Source organism: Zootoca vivipara, chromosome 3 (assembly GCF_965207765.1).
Source record: "Zootoca vivipara chromosome 3, rZooViv2.hap1.1, whole genome shotgun sequence".
NCBI classification, from domain to species: Eukaryota; Metazoa; Chordata; class Lepidosauria; order Squamata; family Lacertidae; genus Zootoca; species Zootoca vivipara.
The window spans coordinates 20975168-20996295 of record NC_142586.1 but is presented as its reverse complement, the minus strand read 5'-3'; the positions used below and the strand labels follow the sequence as shown (position 1 = coordinate 20996295).

At 41.2% G+C, this 21128-nt stretch overlaps 1 protein-coding gene across 1 annotated transcript in view; it reads right to left on the bottom strand.

The window, feature by feature from the left end:
- The window catches only part of CSMD1 (CUB and Sushi multiple domains 1), a 946508-nt gene that overhangs the window by 353543 nt on the left and 571837 nt on the right, over window positions 1–21128 (bottom strand). Inside the window, exons 6-7 of the mRNA XM_035109950.3 lie at window positions 17569–17681; window positions 1813–1890 (exon numbers count right to left, since the gene is read on the bottom strand). Coding sequence (XP_034965841.3) covers window positions 1813–1890; window positions 17569–17681 — 191 coding nt within the window. The remainder of the gene's footprint in view (window positions 1–1812; window positions 1891–17568; window positions 17682–21128) is intronic.

Genomic DNA, 21128 nt, shown 5'->3' with positions numbered 1-21128 from the left:
CAGTAAGCTCCATTGAACTGAATGGGGCTTGCTCCTGAGTAGACATGTATATGATTGGGCTGTGAATAAAAAAATCTATGACACATTAGCAATAAATAATGTAAGATCTAATCTAAATTTCCTTTACAAATGTGCCATAGGAAAAAAAATCCTGCTGTTGCTCTTGGTGTGCCTAGCACACCAAAATTACACACAATAAAACTGGCAGCCCCATCCAGATAATTTTAGCTAATGCAGTAAGCTGAAATATTATTAGCAAACAGCTGGTCTGTGGCACAGCATCTCACTTTCCTTTCATATGTTTTCTCAAAATTCACCTTTTCCATGAAGGCTTTGCTTAATCTCACACACCCCAAATGTTGCAATGCAGTTCAAGCACATTTAGTGTTTAAATCATAAAATAATGTCAAAACAGAGGGAGAAAAAAAATGCTACAAAATTTGCAGTGGAGAAGACTTACATGATCTTGAGGAGGAAACAAGGAACTAATACAAGGTTTATCTTCATTAGCTGATAGTCTGTATTAATAATTCATTTGTTTAATAGAATATATAATAGCACCATTCCTCTTCAGAAAATAATAATAGTAAAATGTAGTCTTTGAAAAACAAATCAACAGCAGACTGCACAATAAATATTGTTAATAGCATGTCCTTTGTTCACTTTCTGTAATTAAAGACATCACCCCAACAAGACATACTCCAAAAAAGTGGCTACCTTCAGAATTTGTAGGTTCAAATACACACTCTTAAAGACAACAAGGTGAAAACCTATAACATTTGCCTGCAAGTAGCTCCCATTGAACTCGGTTTTCAATCAACCTAATTAGTATGACTATCTCTGCTTTCTGTAACATACTTCCGTGTAAAGAGTTGCCCTAACACTGTGGGGCCTACAGTACCATACCTGGAAGATATTCAAGTACACCAATTCTGTTTATCAAACATATTCACTTTGTGCAACGCATCATATTAATACCATTTTCATTTCCCTTGGCTATTATGCTGTACTCTTGGCTTCTCAGACACAGGGCCAAATATAGTCATACCGTTCACACTCTAGAGATATTGAAAATCATTACATTAAGTATACATTGAGATGACCTGCACCTGATTGCAAGGTTAATACAAAGCCCCCAAAGGGAAGGGAGTGGGAAAGGACCAGGAAAGAGAAGACCCACCTCATTGCCACTATTCAGTTGCCTCTGTACCCCCACCAACACATACACACATCCTGGTTTCTCTCTCACACTCCATTGGAGATGAATGAATCTGTCAATTTAAGTTTCTCCCAGTTTCTCATTTTTCCACTTTGAAGTTCAGTTCTTCACATTTCTGCATCAGTTTGTGGTTCGCTTTTAACGTCCTCATGAAAATTCATCAGCATTTTAGTGTGAGAATTTCTCCCAATATGCAAATTTCTGCAGGGAATATCATTTTTGCTAAGCAGTTTTCCCTAATATAATGAATTGTTATGCTACTTAAACATGGTTGACATGGATTTATTGGCTGATAATTGTCCATAGCATAAACTAATTGTTTTCCTCATTTCCTTCCATTTTCTCTCTCTTAATTTCATAAGAATGTGTAAAAACCATCACTGAGCCATTTTGCTAGCCCTGTTGAAAATATTTTGACTTCCACTGGAATTCCTTGGATGTTTGCACCTTCCACATTCATCTCAACATTTTCGGGTTTTTTTGTTTGTTTGTTTGTCAACCTTGGTTTTAAAGCTCTGTGTCTGTGTCTTTCAGACCAAATAATCAAAGATTACCCACACAGTCTTAAGAGAATAAAATTGTTAGGGACTTACAGACTGAATTCTTGTGATTGCTGTCTTTGTTAGGTAGCATCTTGACCCCTCTTGATTTTAGTTCAATTGCCTTTTTCACTGTAAAAGAAAGAAAAAGAAAAAATGGTAAAAATACATATTGCATTCAATATTTATTTACTCAAATTTGAAGAAATGTGGATATGGGACAACAGTTTATTTTCCTATAAGCAGTGATATTTTTCTAGAAAAAGTTTTGCCGGAACTCAACATGAACACCTCACTTAATTCTTTTAGAATGGCAATGGCATCCACTTGAGAGGTGCCAGAACCAAGTTCCAGCTGGAAAAAAATCCCTGCCTATAAGTAAATGTATCATTTAGTCGTTATTTAAAATGATTTTGTAGAGAAGTCTTTATCTCCCATGACCAAAGGTAAAGATTCCCAATTGCTCCACTACTAACTTGTTAAATGAATATGCATTTTTATATATGAAAATGGATACAGATATTAAGCACTTCAACATAATGGAATCGAGTTCAACCATGTTTGACTTTCTTTAATTTAATTCATTGGGCTGCATTTGACCCATCATGCTCAAGTTTTTCATGGTTGAGTGGCTACAGACATTCAAATTTATGTGGCATGTCCTCAACAGTCATCTCGAGAACCCTCAGCTTCATACTTAATCAGCCTCAGCACAAAACATGCACCAACTATTTAGTGCTAAAAATACCTTTCTTTCCAAGCAACAAGACTTTTGCCAACGAGCTTCAGTGGTGACAAAGTTTTATAGACACACTGACTACTAGACCATCAAAGTCAATGAGCATGTGGCAGTACCTTGAGCAGTTCCTATGACGTGGGGGAAACCTATTTGTTGGTATTTGGTTTGAAACTCCATAGTTGAGAGCAGCTTGAGGGAAGAAAAACACTGGGTGGAGGAAGGGTCAAGTACTCCTACCCTTCATCCCATGGGTTATTTCTCCACTCACAAACACCACCTCTCAAAGTGAGTTTTCTTGTGCCAATCAGTCTACAGTTACATGCATTCATTTGCATTCTGGTTTTTATGTAATTGACTAAAAAAATATCATTAAAACTTAGTTAACTTGTGAGGGACATGCAGTCATATCTAACACTGTGTATTATTGCTAGTTAGCATGTGAAAGGGTTAAGACCATATAGCCTGATAGGCCGACTCAGACCATAGAAACGTAATTGGTAGAGAAAGCTCTGTGTGATATAATTTCTGCCTTTTCTCCTGGGAGGGAAACAGCAAAGAAGTATTTCCTGTTCCCACTCACTCTTTGATGAACAATGCAGACAGACATCTATCCACTTGCTCCAGCATCAGGGACATGCCTGAAGGAGTTTCTGCTACAAACACAAGTATTTTACCTGTGTTTATTTTTACTGCTGTTACTGCTAAGATCAAATGCTTGACTGTGAGTAAACTATGTTTTAAACTTACATTTCAGTCTGTAGCCTGTTTCTTTGACAAACAGGGTAACAAAGGGGGAGATCAGCCTAACAACTAATTCCCAAGCTTTCAATTAAACTCCATAAAATGGGATTTAAACTCTGCTCAGTTCCACATTTTTAGACACAAGTGAGAAGTGGATCCTTTTGTCCATTAACCCACACACGTGGGTCTGTAGGGAAATAAAATATAGTTAATTATATTACTTCACCTACCTAATAAAACCCATAACTTTCCCCTGTTAAAATCAGAATATCATTATGGAAAATATGGAAGAAGGATATTTGCCAATATTAAATTGGACATCAGTTTCTTAATTTTAATCGGTTAACATGGCAGGCATTTGCAGCAGGTCGCTTTTTGCCTGCATATCAAAGTACCACACTCTAATAAAGCTTTATTGAAATGATTCAAGTATGTTCCATTAGAAAGCCATGGAAATCAGACAAGTCTGGGGTTTTGTTTTTGTTTTTTAATCATGCTGGCAGTTTCTGTCAACGTGTTTGAAGTGTCTCAACTGGTATTAATGTTCTCATTATTGAATTTCATAGGAGACATAAAAGCATTATTGCCTTTTTATGTTGTTCTGTCTGTGAGAGACTGAGAGGGTGAGAAATTACAAGCCTTCAACAAATTTCCTTCCACAACAATCGTCTGGTTTGTCTATCTGCAATGTGAGATACTCTATTAATTTTTTAAATTATGTGTGTTCATCATTATCTCCCGAGTAGTACTGGGGACTTGTGCACTTCTTGCTGTGTGACAATATACCTCAGGATTGTGCCGAAGGCAAGAGCGTCGATACAGCAACAGTTCCATTTGATCTCATGTATACAAGAACATAAACCACCACTTGTGTATACCTGGTTCTATGTCTCCAATGATTCCAAAAGAATTGCTACTTTGTGGCACACAGGCCCCAGAACCACAAAGCAATGTGAGTTTGTCCCAACAAAGTCCTGCAGTGAGGCTTCTCCCACTTGGAAATGGATGATCACCCCAGAGGAGGTCCATGTGATGTCACAGTGGTCTTTGAGGTGATCATTTCCTAGTTGGAGAGGCTGCGGGTCATGATTCCTTTGCATTCCTCTTAGCCATATGAGGCCTAAGGGAACTAAGGAAAGAGCACACATTAGAAATCGGGAGCTTTCCCCAGAGGCCTTTACAAATGGACCTCAGGAACATGTTTCTATTTCTTTGTGATATGTGGGACAAAGCCCATTTCCCAAGGGGGAAATTCCTAGAAAGTGTAAGGTAGCAGTTCTTTCAGAAGCAGCTCCTTCTTTCGTAGTCACAACTGAGGGACAGTTGTGTGTGGAGGTCCCCAAAACCACCCCTCAAGAAATAATTCACACCACAGACAGAATTTTAGTTTTGGGTTTGGGGCATGAATTTGGCCACAACTTTATTAAAATACAAAATATGTGAGTGGTTGCGTAGGCATTGGTTCTCCAGCTGTCCCCTAAGGACAGAATTAAACTAGCCTTGTCAACAGGGGAAACCCTACAGGGAGAGACAGGGAGTCGGGTGCGTTGGCCCTCCCCTCAGGCTCACAGGGGCTCTCCCGTGGCCCTGGCCCCCGAGCGGGGTTACGGACATCTCCTCGAGCCCCTGCAGTCCTGACCGGAATTACCCCATCACTCAGGCATTGATTCTCCAGCTGTCTCCTAAGGACAGAACTAAACCAGCCTTGTCAACAGGGGAAACCCTACAGGGAGAGACAGGGGGTTGGGTGCGTTGGCCCTCCCCTCAGGCTCTAGTGGCTCTCGCGTGGCCCTGGCCCCCTACCGGGGATTACGGAGTTGCATCGAGCCCCTGATTTCCTGACCAGAATTTTCCCAACACTCAGGCATTAACTTTTGGGGCCAACACAGTCAACAAGACCCCTCATACAACCACAATAACCAATGCCTAACCGCCAACCTTACAAGTTGTGACTATTTGCTATGCAGTAGGCAAAAACCAGATGGCATCAGCCAATCAGCCAAGTGGGGAAAATTCCTACCAGGCCCCTGAAAACAGGAGACCCCATGAGAGGCACAGCAAGGTCAACACAGAGGCCTAGAAACAGGGAGGGAGGGTGTGTGATCCTGAAAACGCAGCCAAAGAGAAATCACAAACCTCGTGCTTGCCCTTTTATACTCCAATGGCTGAACACCATTACAACATGCATTTCCCCCCAACTACAATGGCTGAACACTATTGCAACATGCATTTCCCCCCAACTACAACCAGGGGCCAATCAGAACAGTGGCCAACTCTTAGCCCCCAACCAACTAATTCAGGGTGGTTTGTTCTGGCCCCCACCGCAACATGTGCTCTCCATGATGGAGAACCCGCTATGGAGTAAGGGAGCTGCAACAGGATGGAGAAGCAAGGCATGGATAAATTGACACACCACAAGAACATTCAGCCAAAAGCCTTAAATGGTGCCTAGAAGGCAGTGAGGGCCTATGTGAGCTGTTGGGCAAGAGGCAGAGTGCAAAAAAATCATTGGCACCAACTGATGCATTCCTAAGGTGGTCTGGGGTGGAGGTGGGGCAGTGAATGGTGTCTACTAAAGGGACAACCTGCCTTCTCTCCATTTGCAGAAACACCCAGCCTCCCTTTCTGTCTCTCAGTGTGCTTCAAAGTTGCCACTAGGGGACCATGTTGGAATTTTTTCCAATCCGCATTTTGGATTACAGATTGGGTTTTTTGCCCACTTCACTCTGAATAGCAAGACAGAGTGCTACATGGTCTACTGTGTTGTTTAAATGGTTCATCTTCTGGATCTGGGCACTTTAGGTGTGGGAAAAGAAAAAGAAAAAAAAAGATTTAGCCTGGTGATGCCTTTTAGGCACTTTTCAGGTGATGGGTCAGCCCCAAGGCTCTTCTTCAGGGGGTGGGATAAGGGCCTCCTTTGAGGCTGAAATCTCGTATCTACCTGGGGTTCTGCAGTCCCGGGGGTGATGAGATAAGGCTTTCTTTCTCACCTGCAAGCATAGGTCGGCCAGTGGCTCTTGTTATCCAGTTAAGTTAGTTCCCACCCCACAGTCATCCCCATCTGCTGATTTTAATTTAAGGTCTAAATAAAAGCCACCTAGTTCAACCCCCAGCGTATGTGTTTTCCTACTGTGGCGTAAAAACCGGCCACCAGCCCCGGGGTTGAATAGCTGAGCTTGGCAGCTGGAGGTCACAGGGCTAAATCTGCCACTCATATTTTAACCAGCTCTTCTTCCATTGAAACCTTGTGAGGAGATAAGTGTGTGATAACCTATCCTTTCCTCATAGTGCTCCTTGTTAACCTAGTCTCAAGCAGGGCAATTCATTAAAGCAGCTGCAGTAGCTCCATTAGTGCTAGATATCTGCCCTCTTGAGATGAACTAGAGCCACGTTTTGAGGTTACTGATTAGGGCTGAGGTTCTCAGTGTGATGCCCATAAATACCACAACACTCTCAGACACCTCCTGGTGCCCACAAAAAAAGCATTCCCTATATCACACACAAACACAATTTGGCCTTTGGAGATCAAGATTAAAAAAAGGTCGGAGAGCCCTGGGTTAGGGCAACATTTGCTTGGCAAAGCACTATAAGTGGAAATATTATTTATTTTGACATTTTATATACTGCTGAATTACAGTAGTCTCTAAGTGGTGCACAGCAAGCTCAACAAATATAATAGAGATAAAATAAAAGTATATAATAACTTAAAACACCTGCAGAAATGCATATTCCGTATGTCCCCCCCTTTTTTTTACTGCACTTATTTCCAGTTGTAGTAGTTGAAAGCTTTCATTCTCCTGGTTCATTTAAAACTATTACAGTTTTGGATGATTGGCTTTCTGGAACCAGCCCAAAAAATAATTGTGCACCTAAAATGTATTAAATGTGATTATATGCCAACCATTGGAAAGGAGAGGAAGGGAATGTACACTTCTACAGCAGTGCCCAAATCATGTTAAAGATTACATTACAGTGTGAGAACAAAGAGAAAAGCAGGTAAGAGTTTTCTCCACCCCATTTTAATGCATTTAGATTGATATCTGATTACTTTTATCTGGCAATAAACACCTGCAGTCCAAATACAATTAATGCTAATGGAGTTGGATCGTGCCCATTGATTATACTATTTAACCTGGTATAAAATGTCTTATCTGCATTAGATAAAGAATCCATGATCCATTTTTTGAGAACTTTGCACTGAAAAATATATTCAAAGCATCTAAGACAGGCTTCCTCAAATTCTGCCCTCCAGCTGTTTTGGGACTACAACTCCCATGATCCCTAGCTAGCAGGACCAGTGGTCAGGGATGATGGGAATTGTAGTCTCAAAACATCTGGAGGGCTGAGTTTGAGCAAGCCTGATCTAAAATATCAAGAGAAACTGGTTGAACTTGAAAGTATTATTATAAGCCTCGGATCAAAAATATGCACAATAAGTTAAGATAATTATATTCAGCAAGTAAGTCTACAACTTTATGTTAAAAATAGACATCTGAAATAGAAAAAAACTATGGAAGAGAAGTATGAACAAATTAACTAAGACATAAATAGAACAGATGTTAATTGTGCTATTAATTAATTGTGCTGCTGTTTCAGTGGCTGAGTAATCTGATTACGTAATTTTTTGTAACTAGCAGCTATATATTTCACTAATTATTCCATTTTATTACTAATTTATTGCAAGGATTTGACAGAGCTTCAAACCTACTGTACTTTACAGAAAAACCATCTTCGAAATCTTAAGTATTTGGATGTGCATGTGCATGTTTAACAGATTTCTTTCACTACGGAACTTCAAGGGTAAATCCAACAAATATTTAGTGTGCATTTTATGAAAGAGTTTGCCATGAGCCCCACATCACTGCTGGGAGCAGGCCTGAGTTAGCAAGCTCTGATGGAGATTGAAGAAACAGAGAGGAGGGATCTCTCCTGAATTCAGTCACTTTGGAATGGGGAATAGGGATGCCAGCATTCCCCTCTAACATTCCTATAGTGTCAGTGGAGACTGGAGGGTTGTTGTTTTTTACCAGGGAAGGCTGTACTGGAGGTGGCAGCAACTGAACAGAAGCAGTCTTGCCATCTAGAACCAGGTGCCAATTTTGCAAATTGGATTGGAGCAGACCAACCTGTGCCAAGGGAGGGTGCACTTGCCCTTCCAATATTTCTATAAGGCCCTTCCAATATTTCTATAAGTTTCAGAAGTGAGTGCACCATGCCTTATCTTTTAAAGCTTGGCAGGAGGGGCGGGAACTTGTTGGAATATCTTCATCAGTTCCTTCCAGTTCTGCCCTGCTCCTGAACTCCTGAATTGTGCCTCATGAGCCAGGAGACTGCTACATGCCTGCATAATTACTTTCCCGAATAATGATCTTTTTCTTAGTTCCAAGTAAGAGCTTCCATCTCTGTATTTTGGGAAAGTATGTACAGGATGTACAGACCTTCCCCAGTCAAATGGTGAAGGTCTGATTAAGCTTACACCCAGTCCTTTTATGTGAATGAGTTGGCTTCTTAGCTGAAATGAATAAGGATTAAGTACACATGTAGGAACTCCATGAGTATATTAGAACACATTCTTAACTCTGGACTGGGTGTTTACATAAGAATTGCAATTAAGAAAGAAAAAAAAGGAGGGTTGCATCTAATGGTGCCCTGCAAGTGGGAAAGAGTATTTCCATTCACAGAAGAGACTTTGGTCTGGTGGGGAAATTATCCTTTTTCACTTTCACTTTCGAGTCCCCAAGCCACCTTCCACTCTAGAGCACATTTCCATAAGGTGAATGGCAAATTAGCAAAACAACAACAACACCCCAAAACACTCCCCTCTTCTTTTGTTAGCAGTGTCCTCTGAACAGAATGGCACCACTTGATTGACTACAAAACTACTACAAAGCAGATATTTGGGTTTTCCAGATTTTTGCACAAAAATGCATTTTAACATAGTTTGTTTCTTTTTTTTTCATGTGCAATTTTTCTCCACTGAAGATTTATTCCTACAGCTTCAATTATATTCAGTGTTTGACTTCAGGATTATCTATTTGCTGAAGCCTGAATTATTCAAAGTAGTCAAACAGAGGAGGCAGATAACTTCTGGAGCATAATGATCAAAACATGTTACGTCTCTCTGACCCTTTCTCTGTTATGTGGCCACAATGCATCAAAATAAAACTTTAAACAGCGTCCGGTAGAAATCACTGGGAGGCATTATAAACTTAGCCTTTCTTAACTTATGCAACTCCTTGGCGTTACTTTTATTTTTTTTTAATAATTTTTATTAATTTTTAGAAGAAAAAAAAACACATACAAAGTATACAACATAAACTCTGTCCCTTCATTTTCCCTCCACCCACCAGCCCACTTGGCGTTACTTTTAAACTTGTGGGAATGGTTGAAAGAAAGTGGTACTATAATCATAGCAACACAAGACAAACTGAAAATACTGTATTTTTCACTCCATAAGACGCACTTTCTCTCTCCCAAAAATGAAGTGGAAAAGTCAGTGCGTCTTATGGAGCGAAGGCTCTGGCTCTGGCAACCGGCTCTCGGGCTGCTTCTGCAACAGTGGAGAGGGCTGCTTCCCTCACACTTCTCCTTCTCCTTCTCCTTCCTTCCTTCCTTCCTTCCTTCCTTCCTTCCTTCCTTCCTTCCTTCCTTCCTTTCTTTCTTTCTTTCTTCTCTCTCTCTCTCTCTCACACACACACACATACACACACATCCTTCCTTCTCTCTCTCTCTCTCTCTCTCCTTCCTTTCCTCCCTCCCTCTTCCAACTTGAATAAAATATTGGGGGGGGCAGGTAAGCCCCACCTCACATACCATATCAGCCTTTCTCAACCTGTGGGTTCCCAGATGTTGTTGAACTACAACTCCCATCGCCCCTAGCTAGCAAGGCCAGGGCTCAGGGATGATGGGAGTTGAGGGATGATGGGAGCTGTAGTCCAACAACATCTGGGGACCCACAGGTTGAGAAACGCTGCAATTGATCTCAAAACAAAGTGCCTGCACACTATATATGTATGACAATGCCCATCAACATGGGGGGAATGGCTTCCTCAAATATTTAATGGGGGGCAAAGGCACTTAGGCCTCTAGGAGTTGGCTACTATGCCTAGGGCAATTCAAGAAAGCAAAAATAAAAAAAAATCTTGTTTTCCTCCTCTAAAAACTAGGTGCATCCTATGGTCAGGTGTGTCTTATGGCGTGAAAAATATGGTGATTTATTGAACCTTATAGTGCAGGGAACACCAGCATTATTATTTTTTACCAAAAAGGAACCTCAGAGGAAAGTCAGAGGCATTTGTTTTCCAGGTTCAGCTTCAAACAAGTTATCCGACCTATATGAACTTTTCACACAGGTTATGTTGAGCAAGCCAGCATGCACTTCAATTGGCCTTGCTGTGCAAAGTGAAAACATCAGTGGCAGATATCAAGACCTGCACTGTGACTTTCTTGAAAAGCAGCAATGTAACAACTTCCCTGATGAAATCTACTGCTCCTCCTCCTTAGGAAGCATGTAAAGCCTATCTGTATTGTAAAATGCTTTGTTGTAGAATTTTCATTCCCTGGTGGTCTTGTTTTAATACAGCCTGATTTTTCAATACACACACACACACACACACACACACACACACACACACAAGTCCCCTGAAGCACATAGACAAATGAGCCAAACCAATTCTGCACAAATAACTGTTCAGAAGTCAGGTTAGAGACATGCAGGATGCTGTATTCAGAATAAGTTAAAATTCTGATTTGAAATTTTGAAGCTCTTGAACAGACCCTTGGTGGTATTTCAGTGATATATCAGTAGAAGCAAAGATAATGGTGTACTAGACATTGCGTTGCTGATGGAAAATTCTAGGCCTAGTACACCATTTTGTTTGTTTCTTTGTTTTTACATTTCTATACCACCCTTTATCCAAGGATCGCAGGGAGGTTTACAATATAAAAACACAGAAATACATAGTTTTAAAGGCCATAGATTGTTGAATTAGCCCAAGGCCTAGAAGAAGAGGAATGCTTTTGCCTGTCATGGAGGTGCCAGGCAGTCCATCTTTTCAGGCGCTGTTGGGAGAGTATACTGCTTGGCTATGTGGTAGAGCTGTGAGATCACTGGAATAGATGCAACTAAATCTCTCTGTTGATGCCTCTGGGTCAGATCCAGACAGAGGGCGTGCTTCAACTGAATCCTTCCACAAGCAGAATGACTTCAACTTTGGAAATGCGATTCCCCCCCCTCTCTTCCCCCTCCATGCACCCCACACTTCCCCCACTGCTCCATAGGGTGAAAGAAAACACATAAAAAATAGGGAGTGGGGTAGGACAGTTGGGGTGGGGGAGTCCTGTTGCATAAGTGGAAGTTGGCCTGCTTACACAAGGATTTACTTAGCCTGTGTTGAATACAATGCTTAGTCCACTTTGAAGAGACTCGCTGAAACCAATGGCATTTAGTCCTTCCCCTCTCTAGGATTGACTACATTCGGATCCTGTTGAGATAATATTGTTGTACATCTTTCTTTCAACCATACTGCAGAAGCCTCATTCTTGAATTTTTCTATTCTCAATCTCTCTACTCAACTCATGATCTCTTCTCTTTACACCTTTCCTGTCTATGAAGGTGCAAATACAATCACTGCTTCCCAATAAAGCAGAAAAACACAATGGTAGCGGATTGTGTGTGTAGTGGGGGAAGGTATCAAATTGAAAATGACCTCAAATGAAGCAGTTTTATCTTGACTAGCCAGTTTCAAACTAAAGCTGAAACTTGTGTCTCAGGAGCAACCAACAATAGGTATCATTTCGCTTTCAATTAGCTTGAGGGCCTCAGCAATGTGGGAAGCAATATTGAGTAAAAGCTGAATTCTCAAGATTAAATCTTTCACTTGTAAAGATAGCCTACAACAGCACAGCCACAATGGTGCTTTAATCTCTTTTAATCAATCTTTCAAACATGTGAAACAGAATTAATCCTGCACAGCCCTTTTTTGATCAGATTGTTTGCTTAAGACCATTAGCTTTGTAATTTGTTATGATATGCTTCTTTCCCCATAAAAGTGATTATATTTAGCTCAACAAATAGATTGTACAATGAATTACCAGCCAGACAAAAAGGAAATTGCATGGTAGGAAACACTTCAAGTTCAGGTCATTTATTGCATTCCAAGAGTTGCAGTTCTGAACATGAGCTGACTCAATCTTGCTGGACTTATTAGTATCTTTTTTGTGCAGCTGGTGGATATGTGATCACGAATATCAGCAATTTGGTAAATTTTGATATACACAAGGTTTATATGAGGCAGTCAACTTACTTTTTTTAGTGTTGTTATGACAATGAAAACTATCAACAAGTACTTGAATATTCACAAAACATGAATCAGTAAATTTGAGCCATTTTCTCATGTCTCCTGATATTTGAGTCTTCATGCTATTATGTACTGCTTCTGTGAAAAACATCTGAAAACGGTCACTGTAAAGACAAGCTAATATAATGATTACTAGTAGGGATGGCTTTTAAGAGCCCTACTCTAAGGAGAGGAGAGGTGTTCAAAAATCCACGCTGAAGAAATTATACCTCATTCTATTTCAGGTAATTGAGTGACTTCACTTTGTTAAACAGGGGGAGATTTAAGAGCCATCTCTGTGGTGACATCCAATTCCACCACCAACCTAATGCATCCATTTCAACAGTTATCATTTTGGTACTAGATCAAGACTAATTAATTCACATGGGAAGATTCAGTTTTGTAAGTAGATTGCTATGTTGTTTTTAGCTGCTTTATGTGATGATGCATTTTAGTATTTATTGTTGTTTATTTTATTATTTAGTTGGGGCTTTTTTGTGTGTGTCCACAGTATCCACCCTGGAATTTTTAGTTATGAAGGATGTCACGGAGCCAGAGAGCAGTCTGGATATGAGGGAAGGTTTAGAGCAAGGAGGGGAGGAGCCCCTGGTCAGCGACAGGGAAGAAAGGGAAGAATCAGGAAGGAAGGAGTTAAAGGAAGTAGGCTCTGAGGTGGGGGGGGGGTCTCTCAGGCAAGGAGAAAGGGTCAACATCGCTTTAGTAGTTCTGGGACTGAAGGGGAGGGGCTACCCTATTTCCTCTGCTCAGGAACAATAGGGTTTCAAAAGGCGTGAGCAAAGAAGGAGGGTGGGGCTACCCAAACTACTTTGCTGGCGTAAGAGCAGGAAGTCGGCACTGCCAGAATCTATGAACAATAAATCGGATGGATGATGAATGACTGCAATCTGTACATATGTATATAATAAAGACCTTTGAAAATATCTCCCTGTGAGCAGAGGTATTTCTTTGCGGAAAGCTTCCAAAGACCTTCAGAAAGGGTGGGTTATCAACATTTCAAATAATAAGTTATCAAGAAACTGTGGAGGCAAATGAGAAGTCTGAATTTAATAGTAGTTTGGAAATTACCATGCCATTTCCCATTTTTTAACAAAATGGCTAAGTATATTTTCAAGCCAATCTGACAGGTGGGTCTCCACCTGAAAATTCATAGCTGATGGATTCAGTCAAGAAGAGGTAATAATATAAAGAGAGAACAGTATCAACATAACAGCTGAGCAACAAGATGTAAAATATGTCACATCCTGTGAGAGGAAGGATAACTTGGAAAAGTGGGATAGTATCTCCTATACAAGCCTAACATAAACATCAGTTGTTACGTCTGATGTTCCATTAATAATAATAATAATAAATAATAATAATAATAATAATAATAATAATAATAATAATAATAATAACAACCCTACCTACATTTCTGACAAAGGCTCAACTTTTCCTTATTAAAAACATGGGCAGGTGTTTATGTGAGGTGGTACGCATGGGTTAGGGGTCAGTTTTAACCATGCAAGCAAGATCCTTCTTTTTTAGGTGAAAATATCAGAGGTGTGGCCAGAAACAGCAACTTCACACAAATGTTTTCCACACAGATTTTGGTTTCTTAGTGACAATCATGCCCATTAAAAGGAATGGAAAATGAATGACTTTTGGGAATCAAAATGTTACTCTTCTTAAGTTTAACAACTGCAGTTTTCTTTAATGGAAGGCAAATCCCCATTGGTTGTAGTGTTGCTTTCTGGCAAGTAAATATGCTTAGGACTGCAGCTGATGTTAAATGAAACTGTATGTGCAAATTTGTAAGTATAACTAATTACTAACTCCAGGTGTGTAAACAAGTGACTTTCCCTTGTTTTCTTTCCACTTTAATCACAAAAGTTGATTTTAAGCAATGATTTATCAGGTAGGAACAAAATCAATAAACATTCCATTTTAGAAAAATTGCTTTTTGATAAATATCCTTGTGGGCATATAGAAAAAGTGACAACACTAAAGCTCTACTTTTCTCATAAAACAGAAATCTAATAAAGATGCCCACAAAGAAACATCCTGCAGTCTGAATAGTGTGCTTTTTCTGAGAGTTGGGAAACGAGTCAGATTTTTGAATGTTGAATCATAAAGATCTAGTATACTAATATAACAAAAAAGTATATAACTGATTGCCATCAATGCAGGAAATCATTAAGGGAGCTTTCCCATAAAACTATTATTTGTATCCTGCACTTCACCACCAAGCTCAGTTCTCTAGTTGGTCCTTGTCAGGTTCAGAGCAACAGAGCCTTATGTTAGTTGGGCTAGTATTGAAAATATGTATGGATATAGCACTCCCAAGTGGGTGGGCTGAATTCAGCTAAGTAGTTAAAATGATTGGGAGCTGGAGCAATGAGTCCTGATAGTGTAATCAGGCTTTCTTCCATCTCCTGCCCCCGGCCCCCAATTGACTCTGTGCAGTTGGGAAAGCACCCAGAACAGTGCATGAGGGGAGGGGAAGAGAGAAGAGGTTGTTCCATCCAGCAGCACAAATGCTAGCATTGACCAAGGGAACTCCTTAGTGTTACTTTAAATCCCACTCATAATTTTTGTACACAAGACTTGGATGGAAAGTTGCATTGAAAAGTGCAACTTTTGATGGTTGCCTTTTTTCTGTTCTTGGATTATTTTGGAAAGTGTGAATTAGGTCAGTTTGCCTTTAAATATGAACGGGATCTTCTTCTTCTTTTACCATTCCTACAAGTGGGTTACCCAAATCACTTGAATTAAGTCCAATTGGTCATGGTTATTTTGGATCAGCAACATACCACTCGTGTAAATGCAGGTTATATTATGAGGAAGACCGTATTTGTACTATTCTCTAGGATTTTGTGCCATGTTGCAATTGAGATTCATATGAGCACCACCTTAGGTGAATGGAAATGAATTTATCATTCTGTGTCATTCTTCCATTTTAAAATAGCCCCTCTGGAATAAATTACTTTTGTTAAATCAAAGTTTATCCTTTATTTTGTGTTTCAGTGGAGACAGATTTATTTAAGAATTTGGATTCTGTTTAAGTCACCATAATATTGAATAAATTAAAATGTATAGCATAAAGAGAAGCACCCAACTCCCCCGCAAAGTTTTTAAGTTACAAAATTTGAAAAGGTTCATCTATCAGAACGTGATATGGCATGATCATTCCTCCTGTAGTGTGAATGCTGCACAAAAGGTCATGCATCTTCTCCAATAGCCTTAATCTATGTGCTCAAGTTCATGCTATAGCAAATTGATGCACAATTGATGCACAAGCATCCAACTGCTCGCCCCTTGCAACAGAGGCTCATGTTTATTGCAATTATTCAATCCGAACGTAGCAGAGAAATTGGGTGCTCCCCACACTCTAGCAGAGCATCCTTTTCTGCTGGGAACTTGTACTGTAAGTCTAAATCTCAGCTGAGAATTGACAGTGTGTGTGTGTGTGTGTGTGTGTGTGTGTGCGCGCACACACACACACACACACACAAATGAGTGAGACTTTTGTCAAGAAAGCCCTCACATGTACCATCAGTTTCCAACTGAGAATTCTAGGGCTGGTAGTCCTAAGTAGGAAAAGACAGCCTGCCAAGCCCTGGAGAACACCTACCTTGGAGAGCACCACTAGTTCAGTAGGTGGTATTCAACAGAGTGCTTCTGCTAATAGAAGGACTTTTGGTTGGGCAATGGTACTCCCCATCCCTCACCCCTCCCTGTGTGCCCTATGAATCTGCCCAGTGTTTCCACCACCATTATTGCGTGGACAGGCGGAGTCCCCCCAACCCCAGGTGACCCCTGAGCTGAATAATGACTCAAGACAACGTGCTATGGGATTAAAATTGGCCACAACTTTATTAAGTTTCAGATGTAGGGAGACTTTGGCTCAGGCATCCTTCCTAGTCCCCAGCCGGGGATCTGGGAGACATCAGGGTTATCCAGAATGTGTGGGGATCGGGCTGGCTCTGGAGAACATATGTTCAAGCAGAGAGCCTGCCCCCCCCCCGTTTCGCCGCCGTTGGAGGGGAGAGCAATGACAACCTCTCGGCGTATGGCCAATGCCTCCCCTCAAGACCCCTTTAACAGGGAAACCCTGGTATCACCACCGCAAGGGGATGTGTGGGTCACCACTTCACGCCCCCCCCCCACTTTAGGAAGATAGACTAAAGGATTCTGCCCAAGGCCTGAAACCACCAAAGTTGTGATGTTTCGCTACGGGAAAGGCAAAACCTGCCAATGCAGGAAAATTACTTTCTGGCCCTTCAACAGCCGCTTCACGGGTAAGATTCACCTTCTGTTGTCTGGGCAGGATGGTCCCTCCCCTTACCTGGCCAATCCCCTGTCAATGCCTCCCCAGGCGGGATTGGGCGATTGGCTGAGGTAGGTGGAGACCTTTAGGTATCCAGCCTGGGGTGGATGAGGCCAACCCGAACTACCATGGGTCACATTGGGATCCGGTGGGGCTACACGCGACCACACAATAGGCGCCCCCCCATTTGATGTGGGGAGCAGTCATTATAGCACTCAGCATTTGAAGTTGCTATTTAAACAATGTCAAATAATCCAAGGCAATTAAAGGCATAACAGGGAGGGAAATTTAAAATGGTTTTAAAGAAACCCACATAGTAGACATCTTAAAGAATAATAATAAAACTTCTGGTCTAAAACAAAAGGGTTAACCGTGTTGGCAAGGCAGCAGTCCAGGAGGGACATATAACCATATATGTCATGGTAACTAACTTCCAAAGAAATACAGCAGCAATCATTGGGCTATTAAACAGATTTCAACTGAGACCAATATTTTTGAGTGGCAATGACTGTGATTCCACGCTGGCTAGGACTTGGCTCTTGGCTGTTTATTCCCCAAATGTACAATGTCTAAATAAAACATTTTCACTGCCATGACTTCTTTTAGATTTTTTTTGGGGGGGGGTGGAATAGATTTCTACTGACAGTTCCCTATGTAATTCTTACCTTGAAACTGGGCATTAAATCCTTTCCGCCTGTGATTACTGTCAGAAGTGAAATGGAGCCGTAACCAGTTTTTGCTGCTGATAACAGGAGAGGGAAGATTCATGCCTGTCAACCTAGGGAGGAAAAAAATATATGGCATTGAAAAGTGAAGCAAAAACTCATTAGGCTCATTAGGTTACCATCAATGTTACCAACTGTATGCATGTGAAGATAATGCATATGTAATATTAATAAAGATATACAATTAAATGCAGTAGTCTGAACATATTTTTTAATGAAATGTTTTACACAGAAGCCACATATACATTTCATGCCATACAGAGGTAGATTTGATGTATGGCTTTCCAATAACTCTCAAAACAGGTTTTCATTCGAGACATGGCCTTACAATTTAAAAATTGGTTACATATAATTTTCAAACGTTTTTACTAGCAATCAGAATGATTACGCAAGTCATTCAACACCCTCACCCCCATCAATAAGCACATTGTGTTATGCAACAGTTATCTTTATGGGTCAAACATTCATATGGAGAATGCCTAGGAAATCAGGTCAAACTTGAAAATTAAGGGACACTGAGTGACTTCTTTTCCAATAGGAATACACTCCTGCTCTTATTGTGGAGTGTCCAACACAATAGTCTTTGTACCTCAATTCCATATATCCCCCGAGTGTGTTATGTGTGTGCAGATAGTCCTTGCGCCAGCACGCTCACTTCCTGACGCATCATCTCCCTTCATTGTAATGAAGCACTAATCACACCTCAGTCGGTAGAGCAGGAGACCCTTGATCTCAGGGTTGTGGGTTTCAGCCCCACGTTGGGCAAACGATTCCTTCATTTGCAGAGGGTTTGACTAGTTGACCCTTCTGGTGCCTTCCAACTCTACAATTTTATAATTCTATGATTCTAACAACTGCCCCTGGTACACACACAGTATAAAGATGATTGGTGAAGTGGGTATGTCCAATGATGGGGGGAGAGAGAGAGAGAGCTGAACCTATACAGCTGGAAAATAAAATTTAAATTAAAAACTTTGGGTTGGATCCAGAGCAGCTGTCTCCATATAATAAGCCACCTTCATCAAAAGAAGCTTCTGATAAAATGCATTATCCAACATACAATGTTACCATCAAATATTATATGGTCACAGCTGTGGTCCTTTGTAAAGGGTGAGATGGCTGAATCACATTCCACAATTACATAGAGAAATGAGGGGGGGGGAGTGTAAATTCTACAGCTTAGAAAATTTGTCTAAATAGGGTGGTTAAGCCCAGCCTGTTAATAAGAACATTGTTCCACCTGCTGGCACCAATTTTTCTGCTCACCTTGAGGGGCAAATAGCTCACATTCCCTGTACTTGATGTCACAGTTAAAGCAAATCATGGCAAGATCTCCAGAGCACCATCTACCCACATCTTGTGGGATCAGTTTTGAGTTGTGAACCTGAGAATGTGGACAAGACGCTTGCAGTGATCTGGCTGACTCTTGCTCATCTTGGCTTGTGTGATCTAGTCAAGGAGGGTTTGACTAGAGTGGTTCCAGGAAATGGCTAACAATTCTTTGCAAGAGGGGTGGCCCATTCAGTGGAAGCAGCAGCCTCCTGAAGAGGCTATCTCTGGACCCAAAGGTATTAGATAACTACCACTCAGTTGTGGTTTTTTATAGGGCAGCTGGGCAGCTGCAGGTGCACCGAGATGAAGCTTAACATCTAAATCCTTTTCAATCCAGTTTCTGGCTGCTTCTGCCCAGAAATTGCCTTTGTCCTCCTGAATGTTGTCCTTTATTGTCATAGCCCCATCCTAGTCCCTTTGAGAGCAGAATCCACAAAGTCAAGACAGTCCAGAGGTCAGGAGGTCCACATGGTCACAGAACTAAGGATCCAGATGGAGAGCAGGAAGCAGCAATGCAGGGGCAGAACGACAGGTGTTTATTTCCTAGCATCTGACTGCTACTTAAGAAAGACTAAGCCAGCTGCTACTCATCAGTGCCTTCTCCTTTGTGAAGGCTGATCCATTTCAGGTGGAGTCACTCTGCCTCCACCCCCTTCAGGCTGCTGTTCATCAGGCAAAGCTGACTCCTGCCCATGACATTTATCATGAGAAGTGGAATGCCACCTTGATGGTCATCTATGATCTCTTGGTGGCTTTTGATATTGTGGACAATGGTATACCCTTCTGGAGAGACTGTCAGTTGTGACATATGTGACAATGTCTCTAGATTTGCTACCATTGTTTGGCACAGTGGCAATTGTGTTGTGGGGTTCAACAGGGTTCCGTCTTGCCTCCCATCCAATTTAATACCTTTAGGATGGGGGAGGGGAGGTCATCTGGGGATTAGGAGCAGTCCCATCAGTATGCTGATGACACCCATATCTATCTCTCCATTCCATCTGAACCAGGGGAGAGAGATGTGCTGGGGCCAATGTCGAGGTGTTTGGGGGTTCAGGTGTATTAAGTGAGTTGGCAAACCTGTAGCAAATTGTCTCTGACTACAGAAAACCGGAAATAAAATATGAAACCACCACCAAAGCTAAAAGGTATGAAAGGTAACCCCCCCCCAAACGCACACAAGCATAAGACAGCTTTTCATTGCTTCCTTCAAGAGCAGACTGCCCTCCCTTTTCTGTCTTCCTATCTGACCAAGAAGCCTACTCATCAGGGGTTGGGGAAAATTAGCCAACCAGCCCACCCACCACCTCTCACCAGTTTCTATCCTCCTTTAAGAGACAGCCTCTGCCTTCTTTAGCTCCCTGTAACCCATATAAGCCATCAGGAAGAGCCTGGGGGTTTGCAGCCCCTTATCAGCTGCAATGGATTAACGGTCAGGTTACTTACTCATAAGCAAGCAGCCAACCTAGCATCCTTTTGTCACACTTGTCCCTACTGAGCCTTGCTTTTGACTACAAGCTAATGCTAAAAGTGTGCCTTGGCTTACTTCCTTTCAATTAAAAGCATGTCCTTGAGGGAATAAATAAGATTAACACATCTCCCTCTTTGTCGAAGATGGCTCGGTCCATCAAACATTCACCCTGCAAGCCAAAACACTGATCTGACTTGACTCTGTGGTGGGCTCGGTGTCTCTGTTTCTCTTCATCTCCTGCTGGTATAAAATGTACAAATTTCTTTCCTTCCTCCTTCTTTTTTAACCTAGGGTACTTTTGCTTACTATGTACTTGGCACTGTGGTTAACATAATGAAGTCATGACCTCCTTTGGGACTTGTAGGCATACTGAAACCAATTCACAAATACATAAACCCAGACATGATTAAATAATGTAATAAATCATCTATATGGACTGTTTGCATGAAAAGCCTAAGATAAAACAGGATTTTCAAAGGAAAACGTTTAACAGTGCTGTGCCTGGAAGATGGAACCCTATTGTCATAATGTCCTCCATATTGTGTCCACATTAGCCACAATAACTGCATCTATTATGTCTCCACCCCACCCCCATTTCTTACACATTATGCTTTGTTATTCTGTATATTACAAAATTATGTTTAGTGGACCCAAAGGCATTTCTGGCCACACGTAACAATATGTTCAAACTCTCAGAACT